This window comes from Corvus kubaryi, unplaced genomic scaffold (genome assembly GCF_017639235.1).
Source record: "Corvus kubaryi isolate FWS band 111438036 unplaced genomic scaffold, C.kubaryi_AGA036_p1.0 37266, whole genome shotgun sequence".
Lineage (NCBI taxonomy): Eukaryota > Metazoa > Chordata > Aves > Passeriformes > Corvidae > Corvus > Corvus kubaryi.
The window spans coordinates 1925372-1952724 of NW_024581081.1; the positions used below are offsets into that span (position 1 = coordinate 1925372).

General features: G+C 37.4%; 2 protein-coding genes across 11 annotated transcripts in view; one reads left to right on the forward strand and one right to left on the reverse strand.

Moving 5' to 3' along the window:
* PRKN (parkin RBR E3 ubiquitin protein ligase) overlaps positions 1 to 8978 on the reverse strand; it is a 693755-nt gene extending 684777 nt beyond the window's left edge. For both annotated transcript variants that reach the window (XM_042025061.1, XM_042025060.1), the window contains exon 1: positions 8899 to 8978. In XM_042025061.1, coding sequence (XP_041880995.1) covers positions 8899 to 8905 — 7 coding nt within the window. In that variant the 5' untranslated portion in view covers positions 8906 to 8978. The remainder of the gene's footprint in view (positions 1 to 8898) is intronic.
* Positions 8979 to 9072: 94 nt separating this feature from the next.
* The window catches only part of PACRG (parkin coregulated), a 216052-nt gene continuing 197771 nt past the window's right edge, over positions 9073 to 27353 (forward strand). For 3 of the 9 annotated variants that reach the window (XM_042025063.1, XM_042025067.1, XM_042025069.1), the window contains exons 1-4: positions 9114 to 9430; positions 9627 to 9824; positions 18279 to 18320; positions 18957 to 19007. In XM_042025063.1, coding sequence (XP_041880997.1) covers positions 9669 to 9824; positions 18279 to 18320; positions 18957 to 19007 — 249 coding nt within the window. In that variant the 5' untranslated portion in view covers positions 9114 to 9430; positions 9627 to 9668. Of the gene's footprint in view, positions 9431 to 9626; positions 9825 to 18278; positions 18321 to 18956; positions 19008 to 27353 lie in introns of all 9 variants that reach the window. The other 6 variants (XM_042025066.1, XM_042025071.1, XM_042025068.1 and 3 more) reach the window with 4 other exon arrangements.

The window sequence follows — 27353 nt, forward strand, 5'->3', positions numbered from 1 at the left end:
TTCCAGATGAGCTACAAAAGACAAAGAAGGTAGATGAAGTATAGTTCTACAGTTACTGTTTTTGATGACTTCTTGTACATCTGACTAAGAATCTTTGAAGTATTGTGCCCTAACTGCACTAGAGCAAAATGAAAGGTTTTTGGTTTGGGTTTTTTTGTTTTTGTTTTGTTGTTGTTGTTGCAGCAATCTTAGACTGTAGCCCTGAACTGTTCCTGGCAGTAAACAGATTTTTTCAACATAAGCTACACCTATTTCATCACAACAAGAAATTTGCTCTTAAAGAAAGATAACAGGCAATAAAGGCAATATTTTGTAAACAAAGCAGGTTAGACCCATACTGAGCCCATTACTTTTGAGAAGTGGGGTCAGTCATAGAGAGACAAGCTCATGCTTCTATTATCCCAATCCAGCTTGCCAAGTAGAGGTACCTACCACTAAAAATTTACTGTTAAAATGGGCAATATATGTTTTCTTTTTTTAAAATCTTGCTTTAACACTGCTCTAAGCTCCCTTTTCTCCTTCAGGAACTGGTCTATACCAGACTTAAGACATTCTTTTCAGGCTTTGACGTTGCCCTACCATGTTTCTTCAATCAGCCAGAAAGCAGATTGGAATGAAATTGATATGATTGGATAAAGGAAAATCAAATTTTTTCAACATTTAGTTTCAGTAATCTCATTATGAAGCTTTTAGTAATAGTGTAAGTACTTTGAAGTTCTGAACATATGTTTCCACTGAGAGTATTCCACAGAGGATACTGTATCAGAAAAGGGAAAAAATGTAAACATAAACATACCAAAAATATTTCAGCTCATCAAAAGAAATTAAAATTGAAAGGACAACCATATGCCAGAGATGTAATACGATGTCGAATATGAACCACTTTTGTTTCCATTATGTACAGTCCTTTAATACCAATGAAGAAAATGGAAAATGATTTTTCCATGACATCAAAACACATTACCAAATGTTACTGGATTGGCATATTAAAAAAAAAAAAAAATAGAAAATACACATGTAAAATTATTATGACAAAAAGCAGCTGAACACTGTTCTGTGAACTTTGAAGGTCTAAATGTTTCCACCAAGGGAAAGGGTGTCTTAGAGAAATAGCTCACAAAATGGGCCTAAAAAAAGCCCAGGCATCTCAGTTTCTTGTGACTCTTACTCTTCTGAATTTAGCTAAATATCCTTAGCTCTATAGACTAAAAGTTATTAAATCTGATGTATTAGATCTAACACAAGACAGTTCTATGGGCTAAATTTACTAAAAACAAAACAAAGCAAAAAAAAAATCAATGAACTAAGGGAGGAAATTCACCACTGAGCAAGACATTTAGAAATGCTAAACAAAAGATACAGAAAACAGCAGCACAGACCGGAAGACACTGGAAATTAAAAAGAAACAAACAAATAAAACCCAAACAAATAAAAGGAAGTAGAGGAAATACATCATAATATAGAAAAGCTTTACACTTTTAACAAAACAACACTCACATCGATCATCATAACAGTGGTGAACAAAGCAAGCACATTTTTGTTACTGGAAAGTCAACTTTGCTTTTTCTGTTTGTTCACAGACAGACAAGTCACAAATAATTTACAAATGTAAATAAATTTGCTTCAGTGCCCTTCTATATCAAGAGCAAGCTTAGTGCATAAGCCTACTCTTACATAGTACAGAAAAATACCCCCCAACAGATAAACTAAAGCAAAGGAGGATGTCCAACTTTTGTGGCAACAAATGCATTGTTCATACCACCTTCACAAATAACACAGCACAACCAACAGCTTTTGATGGCAACTGCTCTCTAAAAAGCTGTGCTTTCATTTCCTACACATTAATACATTATAACCTTGCTGTCCTTTAAAGTGCCATGGAATGACAAGCTCTTTCCTCCATTAGGATCTTCATTCATCTTTATCAGCTTCTGAAATTCTTAAACAATAAATCAACTTGTTAATGCTTTTCTTTTTTCTTTTCTCAGCCAAGAGGTATGGGCATAGAGCTTAGAGGTAAAAACAAACTGTGTCCCCAAATCATAAGGGAATGCCAAAAGAAGTATAAACCCCATGGAGTAAAACAAAACACAAACAATATTTTTGTTGTTTTTCTTACTAATAGATCTATGCTGTAGGGACAAATAATGCATAACAAAAGAACTTTTGACATATTCAGAAAATAATCACACAATCCCATAGATCAGATTTCCAAAGTCAGGGTTAAAAATGGAAGACATAAATGGCAAGGCACTTGTTGAAAATGTTCATTTGGTAACCACCTTCCTTTCATCATTTCAACTTAGCTCAAATCAGCCAAGGATAGAAAATCAAGTCTTCCTCAACAATCCGAACAGGAATACAGCCAAGAGGTATGGGTTAAAAATGGCAGGATTCAGATAATTTATTTTGGACATGTTTCATGGGCAATGACCTATCATTCTTTTTAAATGTGTGTATGTCATTGTTTTCCCTCTTCCAAAGGTAAATGGAGAAGAAAATAGTGACATATAATATTATAAATTCAGAGGTCATCAGAGGGGATGAAAGCTTCAGAATAGTTTTAGAGTCAGTTTTAAAATTTCCATCATTGAAATTGCTAGCATAAATAGAGGTGTTATATTCTGCAGACAGCCTCAAATAGTTCTGAAGTCCAAGAGTGAGCTTTTGCCATCAAAAAAAAAAAAAAAAAAGAAAACCAAAAAACCAAAAAAACCAAACCTACTTAGAAATAAAAAAACAGGAAAACAGTTAGCAGAGTTAATTTCTCTGAAGCACATAATTTATTACACCACTGTATGGAGAAGAAATCGCTGAAGATTTTGTGGCTTATCCATCATAGGCATGTAGCCACTGTAAAAAGGACACTACATAAAGCTACCATGCACTTAATGCATCATAATTGTGACAAGTTATTTATGCAATCTTTTGGCTGAATTTATGAGAAATCATTAATAAGACTGCCTTGTTCAAGAAAAGATGCATGTTTACCAGCACAAATACCAGCTACCACTGTACAAATTGCTCAAGGGCATGAAATAAAAGGCAGTTTCATGATTAATTCTTTATTAATTTCTACCCTTAAGATCACTAACATCAAATTTAATATTTGAGTGATGGCTGGAGAGCTTAAAAGAGTTTTTGTCTCTTGCCATTTTAACAGAGAATTTGTAATAACATGGCAAATATTTCAGTTATTTCCACATGCCTCAAAGAACAACTTTGACATTACAATTTTTCCTGGGTCAAGCTTTAACAATACTAATGTAGACATGAACATGCTGATTCAGAAAAGTGATGTAACACAAGAGTTACTGCTTAAAAGCCTGTTTAGTACAATCTGGCAGGCTTCAGTCTACTTCAAAAAGCGCACAATAATGAACTAATTCTTTCTCTGTCTTGTCCAGCCTCAAGAATAAACCAAGCAAAAGGGTACTGATGCATTTTTCTACATCAGATAAACCTGATGGATTTTTATCCCTATTTTGTAAGATCATCCATCTTTCCACTCCTTTAGCACTGATCAAAACACAGAAGTATTGGGAGAGGCCTGAAGTACAACATTTGGAAACTGAAAAATTATAAAAATATTATAATTTTAAAGGATGTAATTTACCATATTAAAATTTAGTTATTTAATGATTAAAAGTCCTCATAAAGCACAAACATTTGAAAGATGCCCCATCCACACTGTAGTTCAGAAGGAAAAAATCAGGTATTGTGTGAGGATACAAAAATGCTGTTAGCAAGGAATTTCCCTGCTTCTTCTAAACCGTGGGATACTTTTCTCTCTCATGGAAGATAACAGCAGAAGTTCTGTAAACTAAGAACACCTGCAACCTTGTAGAACTATGTTTATGGTACAGTAGAAAAATATTTTGACAATGGATGTTTTAGGATTTTAGCCAATCACCCCCAAGGGGTAGCTGATCCTTTGTCCAATTAGACTATGAAGAAAAAGTCTATAAAAGAGTTTGTAAAATAATTAAATAAATCAATCTTGCTGCACAATTCCTGCCTGCTGGATCTTCTCTCTTCCTCCCTACGGCTGCGGGACACGGTAATATTTTACGGCATTAATAACTGTGAAATAACTGACAATTATATAACTAAAGCTTGCCAACTAATTATCTCCAAACCAACCTTTGTAGTGGCATTCTGTGAATTCTGGCTATATAGCTGCACATTTCTTACATTACCTTCTTCTTCTAATGGAAAACTTCATGCATCACTGGCTGCATTTTGTGTTAGAAGTTGATTTTGAGTCCAACAATACTGATACACAGTACATAGCAACAACAACAACTGACTGAAAATAATTAATTTATCTATTTTACACAAACCTGTCTGGCAAAGTAACAAACTTCCCACTAATGGTTTTATTCTCCCTTGGGCTTCTTATAAATATAGTAACTTAGAAATAGAACTTGCCCCATTCTCAGTATCATTTGCTTCTGTGGCCTGACCATTTACACAACTGAGAGTTCCATGATACAGGGTGTGGCAGCCCAACTAACTTATTTCAGTAAATGGGGATATATGTGTTTCCAATTAAGAAAACTACTCCACTTCTCAAGGCAATGTCATCACAACAGAACCAAATAATGTCTTCAGCTTTAAATGTATCTACAAAAGACACCCACTACTTTGGCAAGGGCTCTTAAAAAGCAGCATTTGCTGTTACGATTTCCAAAATATTTTTTTTTCAATTTCCATATTTTGTTAGCAAAGGCCTTTTCCTAATCATTTCTGGGAATAAGTGGAATTTGAAATTCTTAACTTTATTCCCATCTCACAGATATGCTGGACCAAAGATTTTGGCAATGGATACTGTATTTACACATGACATGTAAGTAAGCATGGGCAGTAATTGCAAGAAACTGCCAGATCAATTTTCTGTAGGGGTCTATTTGAAAAACTCAAAACACTGAATCAGAACATCCTTAGCCCCTGCTTAGTCTCCAGTGTCTTGATATTATAATAGTTATTTTGCAGCCTTAAAAAAAAATCAACCAAAAATACCAAAAAAGCAAAAAGACCCGCCCCACTTTCTTCCCCCTTGCTACTTGTCTTTCAAAAAGAAATACAAGCAAAAGGTCTTCTCATCTCCCTTAAAGGAAACAACAAAATCCAGAATGCTTATGTATATCTAGCAAAACTCAGTTGTCTTTCAAAGATATCCTACTTAAAATGATACTAACCTTATAAAACCTTGCTGATGGAATCATAACAAAGCATTTTGTAGGAAAAAATCATTAAAATATAATTCCAGTAAAACACAAAGTGTTTCATGATGCAATTCTGTACATGCAGTACAATACAGCTACCCTAGCAGAAAGGAAAAAGGCTCAAAACAAACTTAACAAAACAGGTCACATATTTGAAATGCAAGTAGCCCTTGATATTCTGAGGTTTAGGTTTTGTTTAATCAAACTAACCATCAGAAAGATTATTCCACATGCACATGAACTACAATTTGAACTATTATTCCAGTATTGTAGTGGAACTATCCATAGCACTAGAACACCAATATGACAACAAAATATAAAACAACCAAAACTGCAGCAAGAGATCAAAATATCTAAGTAGAAAATTCCTAAACTACTTTTCTTTTGGTTACTACAGTAGTACTATTATCATATATAGTACCATATATATAAATACATTCAGGTAAATTCAGAAAGGGTTTATTCTTGTTTTGCTTCCTCAAGGTTATTTTCATACCAATGAGAAATATTTATGCAGAAAGTAGATTACCAACACATTGAAAAAGGGTGCAACATGGAGGAGTGATCGGTCATCCAGATAGCTAAAACTTTCACCCAGGCTCCCATTCTCCCTTAACTTGATTACTGTTGGATGAATCATATTTCACTGTCAAAGCCCTTCGCAACCTGTCGCTACTACCACCTTCATCTCTCATTCACCACAGAAATGCTGAACTGCCACTGTTAACTATATAGAGCCCATCTTCTACATTTACAAAACAGTTTGGGGCCTTCTCCTGTGTTTTTTGCTCTTTGAGAGATATTTTCTGAAAACTTTCACAAAGCTGTCCCAGTATCTTCCTTCAAAATCAGTTTGGTTGGTTTTTCTTTCCCCCAGAGCAGGGTTCAAGAATGTGACACTATTGCCAGGGCTGTTGACTAGGAAATAGTTCAGCCAATCCAAAGGCAGGTTGTCACTTCCACTGAGCCAACACCAGTTTTCAGCTGATGCAATGGTAAGCAAATAAATAAAATGAAGAATAAACTTAAAGAACCCATCACAAAAAAAACCCCCAAAACTCCCATGCCCCTAAGTAAGTAGAGGTTTTTGACAACCCACACCACTTAACTAGCTCTGTCTAGATTCATATTACGATTTAAGGAACCTGAATGTCCACAAGTCTGTAAGACCTGGTCTGTGAGAAATAAAGAAGAGAAAAAAGAAAGAAGATAGAAAATCAAAAGCCAGTTAAAGGAATTATCATATGTTGCACAATTATATTGAAGAATTAACTTATGAGGACATAAGGCATTTCTAGAGATACGAAACAGAAGCATTTTGGAAAATATACCATATGTTTCATAGGAAAATTTCTTTTAATACTCAGGTAAAAAAAAAAATGAGTAGATGACACAAATTCTCACCCTTCCCCTCCTGCCCCCAATTTTGCTACGGCACTCCCAGCTCGCAAATGTTTAGAGGAGACTTTTCAGAAAGTCTCAAAGCAGGAAATTGGACTAGGTCTCCACATCACATACTTTGAAGATAATTACTTTATTTTTGGGGGGTGGGGAGGGTGTCATACTGATTTTGGCTGGCATAGAGTTAATACTACTTAGAACCTCACACAATGCTGCACTTGAATTTACTATGAGAATAAGGTTGGTAACACTCTGTTGTTTCAGTTATGGCTAAATAGCGCTTAGCCCAAGTCAAGGACTTTTCAGTTTCCCATGCTCTGTCAGTGAGGAGGTGCATAAGAAACTGGGAGAGAGTGTGGCCAGGATACAGCTGACTCGAACTGGCCACAGGGATATTCCATACCACAGATCATGCCCAGTAGATAAACTGGTGGCAGCTGGCCTGGAGGATGGACTGGGTTTTGGTCAGTGAGCAATTTTACTGTGCAACCCTTGTTTCTCTTGGGTTTTATTCCTCTCTCTCCTTTCCATTACAATTATCACCATCATTAGCACTATCACTATTATTATTACTCTGCTTCAATTATCAAACTGTTCTTATTTTGCCCCCAGTTCTCCTCCCCGTCCTGCTGCTAGGCAGGGGAGAGAGTGAGCCAGTGGCTGTGTGGTACTTAGTTGGCAGCTGGGGTTAAACCAGGGCAGGTTGCAGCTCATGTAAAGCTATGTTTTTAAATTTGCAACTAATTGGTATGTACATTTCATAATCAATATTCACAAACATTTCCGTCTGCCACAGTGAAAATAAAATTATCATTCCTCAGTCATATAGCATTTATATTCATGAGCAGCAAGTAAATATTTAGATTTCAGTGTGAGGGCTAGAGGCATCAGCTCTGTAACCACATGGGCAGTCCCTTAGGTAAACTCAACTTGCTTTCCTGAAGCATTCAAAAACAAACACACACTGCAGTTCTGCAAGCACATGTATTTTATATACTACAGTAATACATTAGATCAGCAGATGACATTGCAAAATAAAAACAGTGGAATACCTGACCCTCTGTGCTTTCCTTAAGCCAAGCCTTCCATTTCTCTACTACATAACAAAAAAGCAGCCCAAATGACAAGAAAGTCCTGTAAGAAAAATTCCACAACTAGGAAGAGATCATTTGCATTAATATATATACAGACTGAAAATACTGGGGAACTGTTTGTAACTTTCTTCTTAGCTTTAGGAAAGCTGAAAGAACATTAGCCATATACCTGCAATCATATACTGCTAAGGAAAAAAGACTATCTAGCTGAAAAACCCACAGCATTCTTGGAAACTTTTGAGACATTCAACTTAAAAATAAATATTTTTACAAAAAAATGCATGGCTTTCAACTTGATCAGATCTTAGGTAGGCAGCAACTGTGACACCAACACTGGTCATAAAACAGCAAGCCTAAGGACAGCAAAGAGTTGTTAAAATGCATGTGCATCTACTACACTTTATAGATTTTACTTTAAGTAATTCTCAAAATTGAGAAAGTCAAAGCAAGATGAAATGCATAATGCGGAGGCTATAAAACGGATCCTGTAACTTTGAACCCCGCAGGCACGGGTTAATCTTACAAGAGAAGCCACTGCTGAAACAACCGAGTCACACGTCACACCAGCACTGGGTGGGTACAGAAAGCAGCTCAAGGACCAAAGGGTCACACTCCCAACACCATCAGGTGTTCTAAGTTGCTTCTTTTCCAGGTCACCACTAGACGCCACGCCATACCAATAACACGTATATATATATGCCGGCAAGGGCAAAAAAGTTCGCAGATCACACAAACCTTGCCCAGCAGCAATTACAAACGATATATTGAGAAGGAATAAAAAGTAATTTTAAAATGACCTCAGTCACAAGATTGGGCCAGATTTTTTTTATCCCACGGGGGTAAAGCAGAAGGGCAGTGACCCCTCTCAGCACTTTGGCCCCCGCGAGCCCTGCACGGCCCCGACGCGCTTTAACCAGAGGGCGCAGACCGAGAGCAGCCCCGGCGCGTCCCCGCCGCGGGGTCTGAGCCGCCCCCGCCCTGCCGAGGCACCGGGAGAGGCGGGCAGGGCCGAGGCTAAACGAAGGGAGCCACACCAGCCTCCGCTGACCCCCAGGGCCGCAAACAAGACAGCAGCCGCGGCGGCACCAGCGAGGAAGGGGCGGGCAGAAGAGGGGCGGGGAGGGAAGGGCGGAGCCGCATCCGGGCTCGCCCCGCTCCCTGACGCGCTCACTCACCGATCATGGCGGCGGCCGAGAGGGGCGAGGCGTGCACGCGCGCGCACGTGCCGGCCGCGCCTGCCGCCCGAGCGATCCCCCTGCAGCCGCCCTGAGGCGTCGCGCGACTACGGGCGGGGGGGGCCGGCACATGCGCCTCAGTGAGGGAGGCGGAGGCGCGTGTTGGGCCCTCTGGGTAGCGTAGTTCCTGGCCAGCTCACACCCGCCTCCCCCCTATCACGTCATCGCCTCACATTTCTCCCCCGCCCTCGCTAATGACTTTCTCGTTAATTGCTGTCCGCCGCCCCGGTGTTCGGAGCGCCGGGTGTAGGTACAGCTGTGCGGGGCCGGGCGGTGCAGACGGGGCTCCCGGTGATTCCCCTCCCTCTTCCCCGGCGGGTTGTTGACGCGTTGCCTAGCGACGGTCGCGTGGCCGGGGACCGCGCGTGGCGGCAGGTGCCCAACGGACCCCGAGAGGGACCCGCAGGGCCGGACCCGGCGGGGGGACAGTGGCGGGCGGGGGGCAGAAGCCCCCGGAGGACAAGGACATCAGGTGGTGATGAAGGGCTGGACACGGCGGAGTGGGGGGGACGAGCTGGGCTGATGCAGAAGGGGTGTCTGGGGTTAGGGGCGAGGGGCAGGCAGGGCGCGGGACGGGTGCGTGGGGCTGTCGCTGGTTGTGGAGGGAGCAGGGTTGCCTGCTCTGACTCGCTGGGCACGGGACGCTGATGGTCGCTTGTTTTTTCCAGTCCGTAATTTGCATCTGGTCCGTCGCGGGCGCCGGTGGGGAGATGGTAGTGGAGGAGGGGGGCCCGGGCCCCTCAAAGCCCGCATGTGACAGGTGCTCCCGGCAGCGGGAGAAGAAGGACAAGCAGCAGGACAAGCAGCAGGACAAGCAACAGGCCTGCGAGGGATTCACTATTAGAGCCATGATGAAAAACAGCGTGGTACGTTTGCTGCTAGCATAGGGATGATACAAATTAACTCAACGTGTCCGGGAAGCAAGTTAGAGTTGTGGGTAAAGCATGTCAAAAAGTGCAAGTTGCTAATACCTTATCTGGAGTTTGCTGGTTGCTGAAATTACCTCCAGACTTTGCAGAAGTATTATCACAAGGTAACTCTCTGTGCCTGTGGAAGTCATGATGCTTCAATTACCAAGTGCTTTGCTTTGGTGCCACAATTTTTCTGTGTGGTTTTATATTGGCAGTGCACATCCTATTAGACTGCCAGCCTGTGGAATTGTGTATGAGGCTTACTGCCTCCCACTTAGCAAAATGCTGTCAAGTGGTAGTGCAGTATTTCTCAAAAATTTTCATACACTGATACAGTGTATGAATTTGATGTGTATGTCAAATAGGATGGCAGAGATCTGGAAAATAGATTAGTTTTTAAAACAAGCTTGGAAAATAATGAAAAGCTTCCACACCATCTAGGAGAATACTAAACTGGAAACAAACAGTAGTTCTTCAACTTGTAGTTCAAAGACAGAGAAATTGATCCAGCAAGCTTCATTTTAAGTTATAGTCACAATTTCTAATGAACTTGGAGTTGAAGTATTATATAATGGTCCTTCAAATTTCTTTATACTGTTTTATTTGTCTGGCTTTATCACAATTTAGGAATTAAAAAAGCTTCAACTAGTACAGAGTACAAATGTTCTACATGTAGCTGGATGAGGTAATATTGCCATACATCACTGCCTAAGCTCCTGAATTGTATTTTTTTTTTATTTGGACACAGTTCAAGGTGTTAGCAAAGTCTTAAGTCCTCAAAGGTATTTTTAAATCTATAGACTATTCTGACAGCAGTTATGAAATACATTATTTCCCTTTTTTTTTATGAAGTGGTCTTCCTGGACCAGTCTCTCTGATTTTGTTATCTGCAAGAACATCCTCTTAAAAAGCCAAACAAGTCCACCTTTAAACAAATTTTAAATGGAGTAAAAGTTGTGTACTTGAAAAACTTTCTCCTAATTAGTAAAACTAAAACCTGTTTCACCTTACTTGGAAAAACACAACATGAACATGACCAAAAATCTCTTTGTTTTAAAGATTGTTTGGTTTGTTTTTATTCTAGAGATGCATGGAATAGACTATAATTCTTCGGCAACCTTAAGAATTTATTTTTAAAGTATGTTTCCTGTTCTCTGGAAAATATTCAAGTAATGGATATTTGCACATATTTGTTTACACCTAGATATGTAAAAGACGGTTTTGTCTAGAAGAATCAATAGTTTCAGTGGAGTTTGAGAAATACACATTTAGTTTTAAAAAAGGAGCTGTGACTTGTAAACATAACTAACTATGACTTTAATCAGAATTTAGGTTTCCTTTTAAATATTTAGAGAATATTAACTTTTATGGCTGCATTTCTAACTTCCTAAATATGAACAGAACATTAAATCATGTGATACTGTCACTAAGATACTGCATACAGGTAAGTCTGCTGCCTTTGGAGCTACTCACAGGGTAACAGAAATTACTTTCCCTGGCATGGACATCTGGAAATCATCTAATCCAGCCTCCCACTTGTAGTGGGCCTATCGCTAGTGCTCAGATCAGGTCAGTGATGGGTTTTCCTAGCTAAACTGTGAAAACCCCCAACATCAGAGATGGCCTGACCTCTCCAGGCAACCTGTTTTGTTTCTGCCCTGCTCAGCTGCCCCCTTGCCTGCCCCCTCAGCCCTGGCCAGAGGTGTTTTGACCTGATGCACACCTTCTACTCATAACTGGGTGGGAAGCAGTGAAACTCTTAGTGGTCCTGGGAGATTCATAGTGCCAGGGCTATGTTTTGCAAAAGCTGCAATTGAGGTCAGGCAGCCACCAGAATCATTTCCAGTCAGTGTGCAAAAAAATCAGGATAGAGTAAGAAATAGCTCACTGCCATTCTGTCTGTGCAAAAGTGGGTGTTCCTTTTCTCTTTTCCAACTACTGGTTAAATGGAGCTTCAGATTTATTAAGTACTCACTTGTCAGAAGTTGACATCATTGATGAAGTTCTCATGGAAGGCTTAGGAGTTGACTGGAGGGTTGAAAGCACAGCAGGAATGTGTAGTTAAGACATCGTAATTCTTTTTGTTAACAGCATGATAAGGCATAGGGTTAAACGTGTTTGGCATCTCCAGGTCAAACAATGAGGTATTGATTAATAGTCTTTGGTGTGAGCACGCAGTTAGTCTTAAACCCTTAGTGTAGAGTCTTAACAGATTACCATTGTGCATATATGACTGTGAATATTGTAGTAAAGGTTCCAGAATTTGTTTATGTTGCTTGGGCAAAGAGTGTTTTACTAAGCTGTTTTTCATGAATGTTCCTGAATAAAGTCTGCTTTCATAGCCAGTAGTAAGTGCAGAAATTAAGTAGATACAATATTTAAGACTTTTCTCAGCTCTCGCAAAATCTAAAACTTGCTTATTGAAATACAATGCTTAAATATTCACCTAAAAATGTTCCTGAACTGAATAAAGTGTTTAAGTTATTTCAAAACTGTACATTTATATAGCAGTTTAGATTAAAAGCAAGATTCAATAAAGGTCTTCTATACTAACAAGTTACATTTACATTTTAATTGTTTTGTCCTCAAGTGGGATCAACAATGTTATGTGCTCTTACTTCAGAGGTACTGTGTGTAGAATTAGGAATACAATTAAGAATGAATATATAGGCTGGCAAGTACAGAAGTGTCTGAACGTGAATGTGGACAGCAGGAAGATATCTCTGTTCACTTCTGATTCTCTCCAGATGATATTTTCCTATTTTCTGCAACAGTATATAAGAGAATAAAGTGTTGGCGTCCCCCTTTTCTGTAATACACTAGTGGTAAAAGCACTTTCTCCACAGGATTCATATTAGTACTTAAAGGAAATAGTAGAAAGGGAATTTCTATCTATCTCCCAACTTTTAAAAGATTACTATTACATACACGTATTCCATGACGTCAGCCAGAAACTGCCTTCAGGAACAGCCACAGGGATAGAATGAGAATGTTTACTATATGGCCTTAGAAAGGAAGGGATGCTAAAACTTGTTTCTGGATTTCTAAAACTAAAGCAGCTCTTCAACCTTAGAGAGTCTTAGCTATGTGTAGGGCACATCTTTTATCTCCTAAAAGAAGTGTAATTGCTCATAAGCAGAAAAATCGTTGTTTGTATTGCAGCTCTGGATTTTCATTTTTCTGTTCCTCATTTAGGAGTCCACGGTCTGTATGTGTTGGGATAAATTCTCAATCTTTGTACTTTAAACACTTCTTTCAAACCATTTTCAGTAATGTGTGTTGTGAAGGGCTTTCTTACTCTTTAGCATTCAAAAATAACTCATAGGAAGAGTTTCATTTAAACCATAATGTGATTTTTTTACATTCTGAAACTTCTGATTACACATTATATTTACATTCATCCACACTGTGTAACTAGGACTACTTTTGTTATTTACCTTGTAGCAGTCAAAGTTTCTGATTCGATTTTGAGGCTTTAGGAAGGAATACAAGAAAGAAGTTGTATCTTTTGATTATAACAGCCAATTTATTGAAAAAAGCAGTGCGTTTTCGGGCAAGTAGATGTCAAGTTAAAGAGTGTTTTGATAAATGTATATTGAAAAGTAGCACATCTGTCTTGGAAGAACTGCTCCAGTTTAACAATAGCAATTGTGTACAATCTATGAGTGCACTTCAGTGAACACTGAGACAATTTAAACTGTCAGTGCTCTGGAAGGCAATCCTATCTTCTTGCTTTCTCAGGCTGTTTAGTACTGCTGCCCCTTATTGTGTCCTCATTTGTACAATGCTGGCTGATCAGAGAACTGATCCTGCTGAAAATAATGCAGCCTGTTAAAGTTCACAGTGTTGAACTGCTGTCTGTGGGACTGAGGCAAGCAAAGCTTCTGCATCAACGAGGTTCATCTATTTTGCCTTTCTCCCTGTCCTGACTGCATGCTACCATCTCTCCTTTTGCACTGACATTGTTCTTTCTTGCAAATATAGCATAAGTTGGATAAGCTGTAACAGCTCTTAAGTCAATATATGCAATGAGAAGGGAAGCAGGAGAATGTCAGCACCAGCTGTGAGGGTGGGAATGTACCCTCTTGGCCACATCGCGGTCTTAGTTCATTTAAAACCAGTTATGATACCAAGTTCTAGCAGGGTGATTCCACAAGCATTTACAGCAGCATAAACTTGCACCACAATTGAAAGGTGTTGTTTTCATCCCTGGACATTTATTCTTTGTGCAACATGAACTTCTGTATGGCTTTGCGGTGAACTGGACAGGAGCCCTGGTTAAAAGCAGCTCAGCTTTTTTTTTTTTTTTTATAGCAGCACAGATTTGACATACACTTTGGTAACACTATAAGCTCACAAAAGTTTTCAGTGCTACACCCTGCCTGTGTGTGCTGCCTGTTTGTACCTCCTCCTTTGTGCCAGTATACAGTCATCCCACTGGATTGATGAGGCACTTCAGTTGCATTAGGTTCAAGCATGAAAAGCTTCAATGCAAGGAGGTTTTTATTTTCCCTCGTAAAGTTACATTCCCTTCCAATTCCATGTTTGTATTTACTGTAATGACCTGTTTGATAGTAAAATGTAAAAGCAGAATATACAGAAAAAATACTAACGCTTAAGACTGTAATTTCACCAAAAAGCTTCTATTTCTTATGTTTTCCAGATATAACCTAGATGGCTTAATCATACTGCTCTTATTTTAAAATACTTCAAAGTCAGCACTTTATTTTTGTGAATGTGGTGAGAAGTTGGTATTGTTCATAGCTGCAGTGTGAGGGTGAAAAAATCTATTTCTTACCATAAGCATGAAGAAGTCATGCTGCTTCATTTATGAAAATCTGTTACACATTTGAATCTCCAGTTAATCTTCTCTTACAATTCAGTCATATGACTTAATTAATAAGTAAATTATTGGTTAGACTCTGTTTCGTGGTTTGAATAACAATTCTTGTCTTAAATCACTTCATTTGATTCATGATATTTTACACAGAAAAAGACCTTGGGAGATTTTGAGTTTCATGTCTAGAGAAGGTAAATGTAAATTGATTTTAAAACATTATGGCAGTGCTTTTTCAAAACTCCTCTACTAATTACTTTTTTATGAACTCATGAATAAAATAATTCTAACTGGAGAAGATTACAGAGATAGTTGTCAAATTCTGTCCATTCTTGCAAAGGAATTAAACTATTTTAAACTTTGCAAACTGTTTAAGGTTTCATACAAGTTAAAATCCTCCAGTGGTCTGAGTATATGGGTATCTTCATCTGTTGTTTCTCTGAACGAGGGGGGCATTTTTCAGTTCTGAGATTTTCTTACTGCAAATGTAGGAATTTGGAACAAATTATTAGACAATAATTAGTAAGAATAGTCTCCAAACATGATTTTAAGCTGTCAACTTGCTGTGTAGGGAATTATCTAAAGTGAGCATTCCCTACATGCAGCTGAGTATGCCTCTGGAGCCAACCAATTGAAAATGTGAAAGAGATTAGTTAGAAAGCATCTTACCATACACCCTTCTCAGCACTAAGTCTCCAGTTTCCAAAGAAATGAACACATATGTACATATTCTTTCTTTTAACTTGGCATCTTCAATTTCATTTAAGAAAAATCTTGTACTCTGTGTAGGCTTCAGCCTTTGTCTTAGTCTTCTCCCTGCTAGTTGACTGGGAATGCTCTAGGATGCTACCTGAAGTGAGTTCAGTGAAGAGCCATCAAGGCAGGGTTCTGGTGCTCATGTTCCAGAAGGAGAGGCTATGGGGAACTGTATTTCAGCCTGGAAAAGGGAAAGCTACCAGGATATCTCATGGTAATAACTCCTAACAGACCTAGTGACCCAAGAGCTGTGAGAAAGCTGTCCGGAAGAAAAAAACAGTCTGTTCTCTCTAGTGATGGGAGGACAAGAGATGTGTGTTGAGATAAGGTGTTCATGGTGAAGAGGTTTTTCACTATGAGGATAGTCAAGCAGTGCATCATGTTTCCCAGAGCTGTGCAGTCTTCTTGGAGATTTTTCAAGACCTACATGGAACAAAGCCCTGAGCAACCTGTTTGAGATAACCATGCTTGGAGAAAGAGATTGAATTAGAGACTTCTTGGAGGAATTTTCAACTGGAATTTTCCCATGAATCTACTTCTTCCACATTATGGTTGGTTGTGGTCATTACGTGGCTTTGCTGCTGCTAAGGTCAGACAAATTAGTGATGACTAATTTACTTTCTATTTGGACAAGGGAAAAGGCATTTGAAGGTTTTTGCTTTAATAAATTTTATGCTTTTCTGAAGATGTGGAGGGGGTAGTGAATACAACTCCCTTCTGACCCTCAGGAAAACTATATAAACACCATATTGTTCCAGTTATAATGGTGAACTACATCATAAACCTAAGGTTGGCTTTCTGAATACAGTTGCATAAGCCTGCATCAGTGCTTGGGTAGCAGCAACATATGCTTATTAGATGAGATCAGCTGCAGCTAATTCTTCTAATGTGGTCTGCTGCAAGTATGCAGGGAGTGCTGCTGCCAAGTATGCAATGAATGCTTCAAGGAATTGGAGCAGCTGGCCATGTCTACAGCTATCAGCTTCTGGATACAGTCCCTTGTCTCACAGTCTCCTCCTGTCACTGCTAAAACTTAAATAACACTGGAAGCTTTAAGTGGGTGAGAGAGACAGGAGATGTAGCACAGTGGCATGTGCACTAGGAGAAGGAGTGGGGAAACAGAAAAGGAACTGAACGTGACTCCCTAAAGCAGGGACCTAGGTAATCACTAGCATAGTATGATTTTTCCTAGGGCTGTGTTCCCAGACTTTACAGGCAGAGAGTGCTGGAGTCTGTACCATGGAAATGAAATTTTTCCTTCTTTTCATAACCGATACTTTGGGTAATGTATATATGCTTAGTCTGTGTTTAAGTGGAATTACCTAGTGAGACTTTGAAGGGGTCAGAGGGGTTTTGTTTTTTTCATGAAGTTTTCTTAACCATTTTGAAGTGACAATTATTGCGAAGTAAAAAAAAAATGTAGCAAACAATACTATTGGTAAATTGATAAAATTTCTAGATAATGTCATAGAAAAACTGCTGTGAAAGACTGACTGGTTCCTCCTAGCAATAGTTGATTCTTTTGTATACTTGACATCCATATAAGTAGTTTGGCATATCTTTTCATTTTCATAGCATAGTTAAATAATTTTTGCCGGGAAATTTACTGCACTCTGATAACTTCCTTTCTTAGATAAAATACATGTCAGATAAGATGAAATTATAAATTCCTGTATGGGGTCACAATGTGTTTAAGGCTGAATTATGGAATCTTGTGTTTAATAGTTGCACTCTGATTCTGTAGATACGTTACAAATATAATGTTTCTTATAGTTGCTAATTTTGGTGTCTGCTGAGTGAGGGGATGCCTGCAAATAAAGGAATTGCTCCTGAGAGCAATTTAATTCTAGTCAGACTTTCTGTGGAATTTCTGTTGGGCTTCTTGCCTGAAAAAAACAGGATTCTCATGTGATAAGAAAACCTGCCTTAATTATAATAGAATGGTAAACATATAATTTAGTTTTTCATACATTTGTGATGGTCTCTTTTAATGTAAGATTTTTCTTTTTAAAAAATTACTCTTCACCCATATTTCTGTAAGGGGTGATGTCACGACCTTGATAGCAAGAGTAAATACTGATTTGTTTTCAGTTTCATAATAGAAGTATGTCATTAGATTGACTAGGATCCAGACTAGCTTTGTTTGGTGGGGTTTGGTTGTTGGTTGGTTGGACTTTTTGTGTAATGAAAGACTTCTAAAAAAAGTGTATACTGCAGTAAGTACAAAAATTCTGCAGAATGTGACAAAGTTAGAACATAAAATACATCATAGTAATATCAGTGCAATGAAAACTCTTGAAGCAAGCATGGCATGCTGCTAACTTCCTGTGTAACAACCAGTTGGAGGAAGAATACATGTTTAAAGTTATGTTTGATCCCTATTTCATTGATCATAAGCATATTAATGAGAATGTTTTTTGTGGCTGGTAGGCAATACATAGTATTCTGCACAAAAACTGACAAAAATCCAGATCAAAGGGTGCAGTGTTTTCTTGCCTGTCTTATGTGCTTAAGACATCCACTGATTTTGCCATTATCACATGAGCATTTTTAATATTTTTTGTCTCGCTCTGCATCTCATTATAATATGAAACAACTGCTTCTGCTTATGTTGTTTGGACTTACTAAATGTTCTTGAAAATATCTGTAGGTATTAGGTCTTCTAACTTTAGCAGGTCTTTCTTTCTTTCAGTAATTGTTCAGATAGGATTTCTCTTCTGTTATTTCCGTGGAAGATTTTTCTTAATGACAGCCATATTATTAAGCCCATGATTTATGGAATGAAATATTCTTTCCTGAATTTTTTTTTATTTAAGGAAGTGAATGAGGAAAGCACCATGGAAGGAGAATTTCTGCAAGTGAGTGAGTGTGCAAGGGCTTGTGGGCAAGGAACATCCTGGCTAAAGAGCTAGGTTGCAAGGATCTGTGCAAGACGGGGATTGTGCAAGATCATGCATGTGATGCATGCCCCTACGCAAGCTCCCACTCCCGTATGCTCCACTGAGTGTGGCCACCACAGACCGCTTTTTATAACAATATTTAAGACGTGTTCTAAAAAATCTGAAAGCTTTGGATTTAGTTTTCTTTCCTTATAAGCCTTGGTGCATAGAATTAGGGGACATCTTTTATGATCTAAGTTTTCTGTTTCAAGGCTAGTAATTGTACCCTTACTAGAAAAGACTGGTGGTCTACATTTAAATCTTTAGAAAAAAAGATTATGCCCTGACTTATTTTACTGTCCTATTGATGATGTTTTAATGTGACATTAGTGTTTTGTATTGGATATCTTCTCAGTAAAACTATTTAGGCAAAGGTGCATGCATACTTTTACTGACATTGTAGTTAGAATTTGATAAATCTTTTTTAGTTTTTCACAGAAGTTGAAAACTTACATTCTTAACTTCCCTAAGCAGGTCTATTGATCTCTCTTTTTCTGCACTCTTATCTGCTGTTTGTGCTCACTTTTTCTCTGACTTTATTTACTTCTCCTCCAGATGGTGTCTTTTTCTGAATCAGTGGATTTCCCTTGCAGTGATGTTCATCAGGTGGGTGTCTGGGGGGAGGGCAGTTCCGCAAGGCAAAAAAACTTTTAGAGAATGTGAAGCTTATACCCAGACCTTATTAGAATACCCTATATAATAATTTTTACTGTAAAAAAAATCTCAAAGGAATGAGCTTATTATAATTTTAAATTGCAGTTTGGTAAGGCATGACTGGGAAATATTTTTTGCAGGAAGTATATGTGTATTAGCTGGGGTATTTTTTTACTTTTTATACATTGTTTTGCTAGCTATCTCATGCCCTTTTAATTTGTGCGACCTTCATTTAATTCCTCAGGTTTTATATTAATAGTTAAAGGTCACAGGAAAAATTACTACAACTTGATTTTATCTCCTGTGTAATGCAGTCTGTGAAATTCAGAAGTCATTTCTGTGTATGATGTGTAACTTCTGGTTGAGCTAGGAGATACGTTGGGTTTTTTAGAAAATAATGCAACCCAAAGGTAATGGTGGTGTCAGAGTCTGTTTTATCTCTAAATTATGCCAATGCTTAACCAATGCAATGCTGTTAGAAATTTGCAGTCCGTCCCTATATGAAATTATTACAAATTAGTCAAATTTCACTGTGCAAATATTTTAGAATGAGACAACTACTTACAGAGGGATACAATCTTTAAAAAGCCACAAAAGTAAAGTTTTAGCATGCTTCTGCCTTCTGCTTAAAATCTGTTTAAGTCATGACTATTTTATGAGCTTCTAGTATGCCTTTGGGCATGTTCAAGATGTATTACAGTATTATTATTCAAGACAACAATCAAGTTTTAATATTTTATTTGATAGCTTCTGAAGGCTTTCGGTCATCCAAGTGTTCATCTAGTATGAAGAATTCAGACAGTGCACTAAAATTGTGTAACATCCATCACTTTAATTTTAAAAAGTAAAATAAGTTCCAATGCATCAATAGGAAATCAATGAGTTATGCATTTAAGATCGCAGGTGATTTCACAAACTCTTCTGTCTGTTGTTATCTGACGAAGGAATCTTTGTAACAGAAATGTTAACTGAGTGCCAGCCATTGACAGTACTGTGCCTGTCAATAGGATACAATGTTCAGACCTTTGCATGTAAATTCTATTGAAGAAATTACTGGGTTTTAACACATTTGTTTTTGTTTGGATTGTCATTTTTTCTTTTCCCTGACATCAGATAGGATTGAAATATTTTTCAGCTTAAGTGAGAAAACAAATGACCCTTTACTAGCAATAGAACAATTCTTCCTCTGTTGTACAGTGTTCCATTAGACTGTAATAACAAAGTGTGTATTGGGTGAAAATATTAAAATATATTTGCAGAGGTAATTAAAAATTGCCATTACCCAATCAGTTGACTCTATATTTTTTTTCCCCCATTTGATATTCATTTAATTGTTCTTTATTGGGTCATCGTTTGGTAGGATTTAGGTGATTATTCTCCTTATTTTATCCTATTAATTCTTTTGCTTCTGGCAAGTGGAACACTTTGAGCTCTTGTTCTTTTATAACATTAAATATTCTTCAGTTTTATTAGTTTTAAGTTAATGTATTTTAAGATTTATTAAAAAAAACTTACCTAAGGGTGTTTGGCACAAATGTTTAGCCTACGACAAGGCTATGAATTTCCGAGCAAAATGTTTGTTCTGATTGCCGAAACAGTTCCTCTGAGAGCTCCTTTAGCTGAAATATGCATGTGACCTTTTCTGCTTGAAGTCATGGTTTAGAGTTCATACTTAGGCTGAATGCAAATCAGTTGACTCCTAACTGAATGCTCTTCCCAGTGGGCTGGAGGTAGACTCCCTTGTGTTAGAAGTTCTTTTGAACTGTGTTCTTAACACAGAAATTAACAAAACCATCACCTCTTGAGCTTGTATTCTAACTCCTAAGTAAATATGCAAAAGAACACAATGTTATTTTAGGGGACCTTCCTGAAAGAAGGTTTTAGTCTTCAGAAAATAATTTCATGGTCTGCATTTTCAGTATTCTGATATATCAATTTATAGTCTTGGTTCAAGTGTCTGAACTCCAAAGAGGAATGGAATTTCACATACATCCCTGTATTCAGTGTTCTGTAGGTATTCAGCATATCTTCCAGCACTTAAACTTCCTGAAGTATCTCATTTTCTTCACCAATATTGAAGGAACCTGGGTTCAAAGCCTAATTTAGGCTCTTTGAATTTACCCTGACGTTGGGGGCTGGTGTTCAAACCAGTCTTGGGTTTGTACCATGGATAACTCAATGGACCAAAAGCTTTTCATTAGGCATTATAGAAAATGCTGTCATGTAAATTTTGGTTATTACCCACTGCGAGTTTAAAAAAAATTCCACTTAGTGTAATACGCTCATTATATGAGGGGATTCTGTAATTCTCTGTGGTATCTAGTACTGTTTCATTTAGCCTATATTTTTGGTTTCTTTATATTTTCTTTTTCAAGTTTGTTTCCCTGTTTTCTTGATCCCTTTCTAGTTGACAGCTTTAGATGTTTATTAACTTTACTTCAGGGTCCCATAGACCCACTGTAAGAGTCGTTCACAAGATAACCATTAAGGAGACATTGCAGTGTCTTGTTTTCTTGCAAGTAAGAAACTGATCAAAATTATCATTTCAGATCATGTTTTTTAAAGAAAGGAAATAAGGTGTGTGTTTAAGGGAGATCTTCATAAATATTGTCATGGTTCTTGTGTTTTCAAAAGGACTCTCTAGGGACATGTAAAATTTGCAGCCTAACCACAGAAGATTATGTTATTATATGAAAAAAACCACAAAGTGAAAATAAGATACTTCACTAGGTGCCAATTATTCAAACTAACAAAGCCTGATATCCTGCAGAGTTTGGGGGTTTTTTTTCTGGTTGATTAGTATAAAAATCAAGCTTTTAATTTTGCTTTTTAATAAAATATTTGATGTCTAGTAACATGACAAACAAGCCTATTGTTTGGAGCACCCTCTCTGTTCTCCATTATTTCCAAAAACACAAGGGTAGCTGTTTATGCTTGAAACTGCCTTTTCTTCAAATTCAGTTGAAAATGACCAACAGATGCACATCTTTAGGAGTAAAGGCAGGCAAGGGTACACACAGCATGGATGTATAAGCCTGGTTTCCTTATGAAGGTGTTTTAGAAAGGGTACCCATATGCATATACCCCCCAAAAAAAAGTGGGATTACAAAGGAAGTAAATAAAATGGAGCTATAGCAGTATCACAAATTAATCAGGCATTCAAGAAAAAGATTGAGTTCCTTTCAATCAGAAGCCATTGCTTGAAGATGAACACTGAATAACTGATTTACATAGTAATTTCATTGTGGAAATGAATAGTCTCTCTCAGAGCCTCGACTTCAATGCTGGAACTACAGGAGCATTAATGTCTTTGGTGCTTCTCCAGTGAAGTGACTGGTATCAGCAAAGTTGATGACAGAGGGCATCAGCAGCACAGTAGAGAACTTCTTGTAGAATCAGAATATCTGAAGCAGATCTTTTTGAACTTCATTAAAAAGTAGAAGTTATTTCCATATAGTGACAGAGGAGAAACCTCTGATTTCCTCACTGGCTCCCATGTTTAGCCTATTGGTGTTACTTGATGTGACTAAAGGTTCAAGAATCTGTCACTAAGTATTGCAGTTAACCAGGAAGTATATTGTGTTTATTAGGTCCTATTGCTGAACCTCCTGATTTTAATGTTCTAGAAACATGAATTTAGTGAATAGGGTATGACATTTAAGAAACATTTCTCAAACTTTACTAAATGTTTTCTGATACACAATAAAACACTGAAAGGTAGTAATCATGGTAACCCTTCTAATTTGCAAAGATTCCAGCTGCAAAGTTATCAGTAAGTTTAAGCATTACAATGCTTATGTATCGAAAATTTTATTATATAAAAAATTTGTGTAGTATTACTGAAAAAAGGCCTTGAGACAATAAGTTCTTATAAATAAAATAGAATTAAGTGGTAGATAAAAGGCAGATAGAGGGAACTATTGCTTTGTATAAGCCAAATATCTGTGTTCACATGTGAGAAAAAGACCAAAATAATTTTATCAATGCTCATTACTATAAAATATGGTTTTGTAGTTTATGTTTATTATGAGTAAACATGCGAGATTAACATGGGTTTGCTACTTATGTAAGTGAAGGACAATTAATGGAAATACCACTTAATCTCCTAGATCTTATTCACCATTTGTATTTTGGGAAGGGTAATAAAAGGAATTCTTCCAAGAATAGACATTTTATGGAAAATTACCATTAGCTAACTTTGTTTTAGAAATAAAATGGCAGGAATTACCCAGGTAAGATGCTATCATGGGATAATAAATTCTTAACATATTGATAAAGATACATTTTACTTTTTTTTAAAAAACCCATTTATTTAGCGATCTGTGAGTTCAGTTAATTATCTGGTACTTAAGTGTTGGATACTTTATTTTCTCAGAGTATATAATTATTTTTGTTTAGTGTTCTAAATAGATTGACAACCTACATTAAAATACTGCTTTTTAATTACTAGATATGATTTCTGTAACTACCAAAAATTGAAAAGAAACTGATAGCTGAGAACTTTCACTGTTAAGAGTATAGAGGATGGAACAAGTATCTATATATATATATATATAAATTTTTTTGCTATAAGCCCTGTGTGTATACTGGGTTTTTTTCTCAAAACAGTATGATTTACTGTACACATGCTCCAAACAAAATTCAGCTATCAAAATACAGCTATTTAACCTGAAAAATCATGCTTTTGCTAAAGACTTGAGTAGGCGAAGTTTTGATATTTTCAGAATTTGTATACAAAAACCATAATGGAATGTAAAAAAGACAAAAATCTTCCCATTTTCACTTCACAAGTGATGGGGTTTTTCAATATTTAAATAATCCTGCTAAGCAGACCTTCTATTTAGTTATCTAAATCTATAATGTATACGCTTCTCCTTTGAATGCCAGATTTTTGAAGTATAACATAAAAATCTTGAGAAGGAATTTTTTGAGTCGGTCATGTCATCCTTAGCTACAGTTTTTTGCATTACAGATTGAAAGTGAACATGTAGATCATAACACTGATGTACAACTGGAAAACAGGTAAACAAAGATGGTGGTAGTGTGTGTGTATGGATGGCTAATGGCGCTGTTTGTGGAGTGGTGCTCAGTGAAGAAGAGGGAGGGCCTGAGTGATTTAGGTTTGGCCATCTCTTCAGTCTTGCATTGAGAGCATACTGGTCTTCCTCATAAAGTGTTCCTTTCTAGCACAGCCACAAGTAAGACATACATGTACCTCATCCGCAGTTTTTGGCCCTCAGTGTCTTTTGTCTTTTTTACACTATACCACACCTTTCTTTCATTCATTCCAGGCATTTTTTTAACAATGCATTGGGTTTTTTTCGCAAGTCCGTCTGTGTTTGCAGGAATGAAATTAGATAAGGAATCTGATAGCTTCTGTTGCCACTGGAGCAGTGTTGTTGTCTGAAGACCTCTCATAAAGTTTTGTTTTAAATAAAACAAGAGGTAGAACCAGTCCTTGTAGCATTACACAAATAAAAGCTTTCAGGGCTGGAAGGAAACCACCCATCACAATTGTCTTGAAATCTGACCGATAGGAGTTGACCTATCCAGTTCAGGGTGACTGACTCATTTCTGCCTGTCTCCCAGGCAAGTCAGCAGCACATGGTGATCTTCAGTGTCAAACACTGCTGATAGGTTTAATGAAGTAAGCATGGATATCTTCCTCTGAGCTGTGCCAGAGAGGAAATTGTTCACAAGCAAGACTAATGCACTCTGAAAGCTGTTACCAAGTTTAAAAGCCTGACTGCCCTGATTTAGGTTCTTGGCAGAGAAGTCAAATTCTGTAGAAGAGTATGTTGTTTGGTTGGGTTTTTTTAATTATTTATTTGATCATTTTTCCCAAAAATAAAAAGCTGGGCAAAACATTTGGACTAAGAACATTTTTTCAGCCTGAGCATTTACACTTCATTTTTCATGTTAGTTTAAAAACTGTGATTTATATTCAGATTACATTGGGATGCTCAGGACTCTGTCCAGCTGGGTTTTGGTTGTCTTCAAGGATGGACATTCTACATCATCTTTGGATAAGCTGTTCCAATGACTACCCTCATTGTGAAAAAGATTTTACTACAGTCAAATCAGAATTCCCTTTATTGCAATTTGTGACCATTACATCTTTGGTTTTTTGTTGTTCATCACTGCAAAGAGCTTGACTCATATCTACTGTGCTCTCATGCTTGTAGCTAAAGCCAGCAATGAGATTCCTCTTCAGATTCCTCTTAAGGCTGAAAAGTTTCTCTCACCCTCTCCTTATGTGTCATGTGCTCTAGCCTTCTCTTCATACTGGTGGCCTTCACCAGCCTTGTTTCAGTATATCCATGTCTTTCTTGTACTGGGTAGTCTGAATTGTGACCTTATTCTCAAATACAGTTTCACAAACATCAGGTAAAGGACAATGCTGAATTCCCTCAACACTCTTGATGTACACCAGAATGTAGTTACCTTATCTTTGCCACAAGGGTATACAAATGTTCCACTTGTTGTTCACAGAGATCCCCCAAGATCTTTCCTTCAAAGCTGCGTTGTAGCCAGTTAGTGCCTGGCTTGAATTGTTCCGGTGCAGAACTTTGCATTTACTGTTGCTGAACTCTATGAAATTCCTGTCAACTCATTTTGCCAGCTTGTCAAGACATTTCTGTATGCCTTCCTCGAAATTTGATGTAGACTGCTGAGTGGCATTAGATACCACACATCACATTTATGAATGGCTCCATCTCATTAAGATCATGGGTCATGGATGAACTCATTTCTACCTCAACTCAGTACTCCTTGAGAGTGACAATCAAGTGACATAAATCTTTTACACTCCATAATTTTAAAATTTAATTCTCCACCATTTCTTGAAGGGATTAATACTCTTATCCCAGCATAAATCTGATTTTTTTAAATCACTATTATTGCTCTGTAATCAGTGTATTTTATATGTATCATTCTCTCTGATAGCCTGCAGACCTTTCTATATTTACTATATAAAATTTGAGTTAAAAAAGTATATAATTACATTTTCATGATGCAAGAAGGAACAGCAATGTAATTCATATTAACAGGGCCAGATGATTTTACTATTCATTTCTAGATTGTGTAGATTTCTGGTTATGTAATGCAAGTAAAATTTTAGCATCCTAATGGCACTAATAAATACTACAGTGCGGTATTTTAAGTGCTTTCTGAGTTTTGTACTATTTGAATACTAGCTACTTTTCAATTACAACTCCAGGACTAAGTTGGAAGAAGTTTGTTAATGACTAGGTTTTCTATGTAGAGAAATACATACAGCTAGCTTCTACATAGCTATATTGTTGTAATTATTTTTGATGGTGATTATAACAAATGTGGGCTGAATATATAATTGCATTGGTAGGTTAGAGCAAAGCTAGATGTATAAATTAACCAACAGCATTGGAAGATGCAGTTTTTACACATTAACCAGACCTGCTTTATTAAACTCCATGGAAGGAAAATAATGCTAGGAAGTTAATTCTTCTTAATGAAAGCAAGTTTTATATATATAACCTTTGAAGCTTCATGTAGTATTGTGTATCTTGGCTTCTCTTTATTTTCTTTTGGAAGTCAGCCTTTTGGGTTTGGTCATCTTTTTGAAATTTATTTCATTCATATTTTATAAAATTTGTCAGGGACATAAGTAGAGAAAACATGTTGAGAAGGTTCATAACCAGTATTTATTCTGTAACTACCCTGAGTGAAGATTTATTTACTTTCTTTACTTTCTTCTGTCTTAACAGTCTGACTTTTTGTTAAAGTCTTGTTCTAATAATCTCTTTTGATGAAGTCTAAAGGGTAATGTAAAGTATCCAGTCTTCTGCATAGCACTTAGCCACAGTGTAATCATATTAGCACTCTTTCATTGCCATTTCAGTGGTATAGTAGGATGGTGATGGTGTACAGTTGTAAAAATGAACCTCTCTGTATTCTGTAGTGTAGTTGGCAGACAGTCCTGCAGTGTGAGTAGAAATTTGGCTTGCTTGTGACCAAAAGGACGGCAGTTACAAGTGATCAGAGGTATAACTGAGCAACAAATTACAGCGAATGTGAATTAAACAAAGCATCCTTAAGGCTACATGGCAGAAGTCGTGCTACTAATTTTTCGAGTTATTACCTCATAATGACTGGCATCCTGAAGATGGTTTTTTCTGTTACAAAATTTTTGCAGAGTGAGTTAGTTCTATGAAATACTAAACAACATTTTTCACAATGTGTGATTCATACTGAGAACTTTCTCTGGTAATCAGATCACATTGCCCAACATAAATGGGTATGTGGTTGAATCAGGCAGAA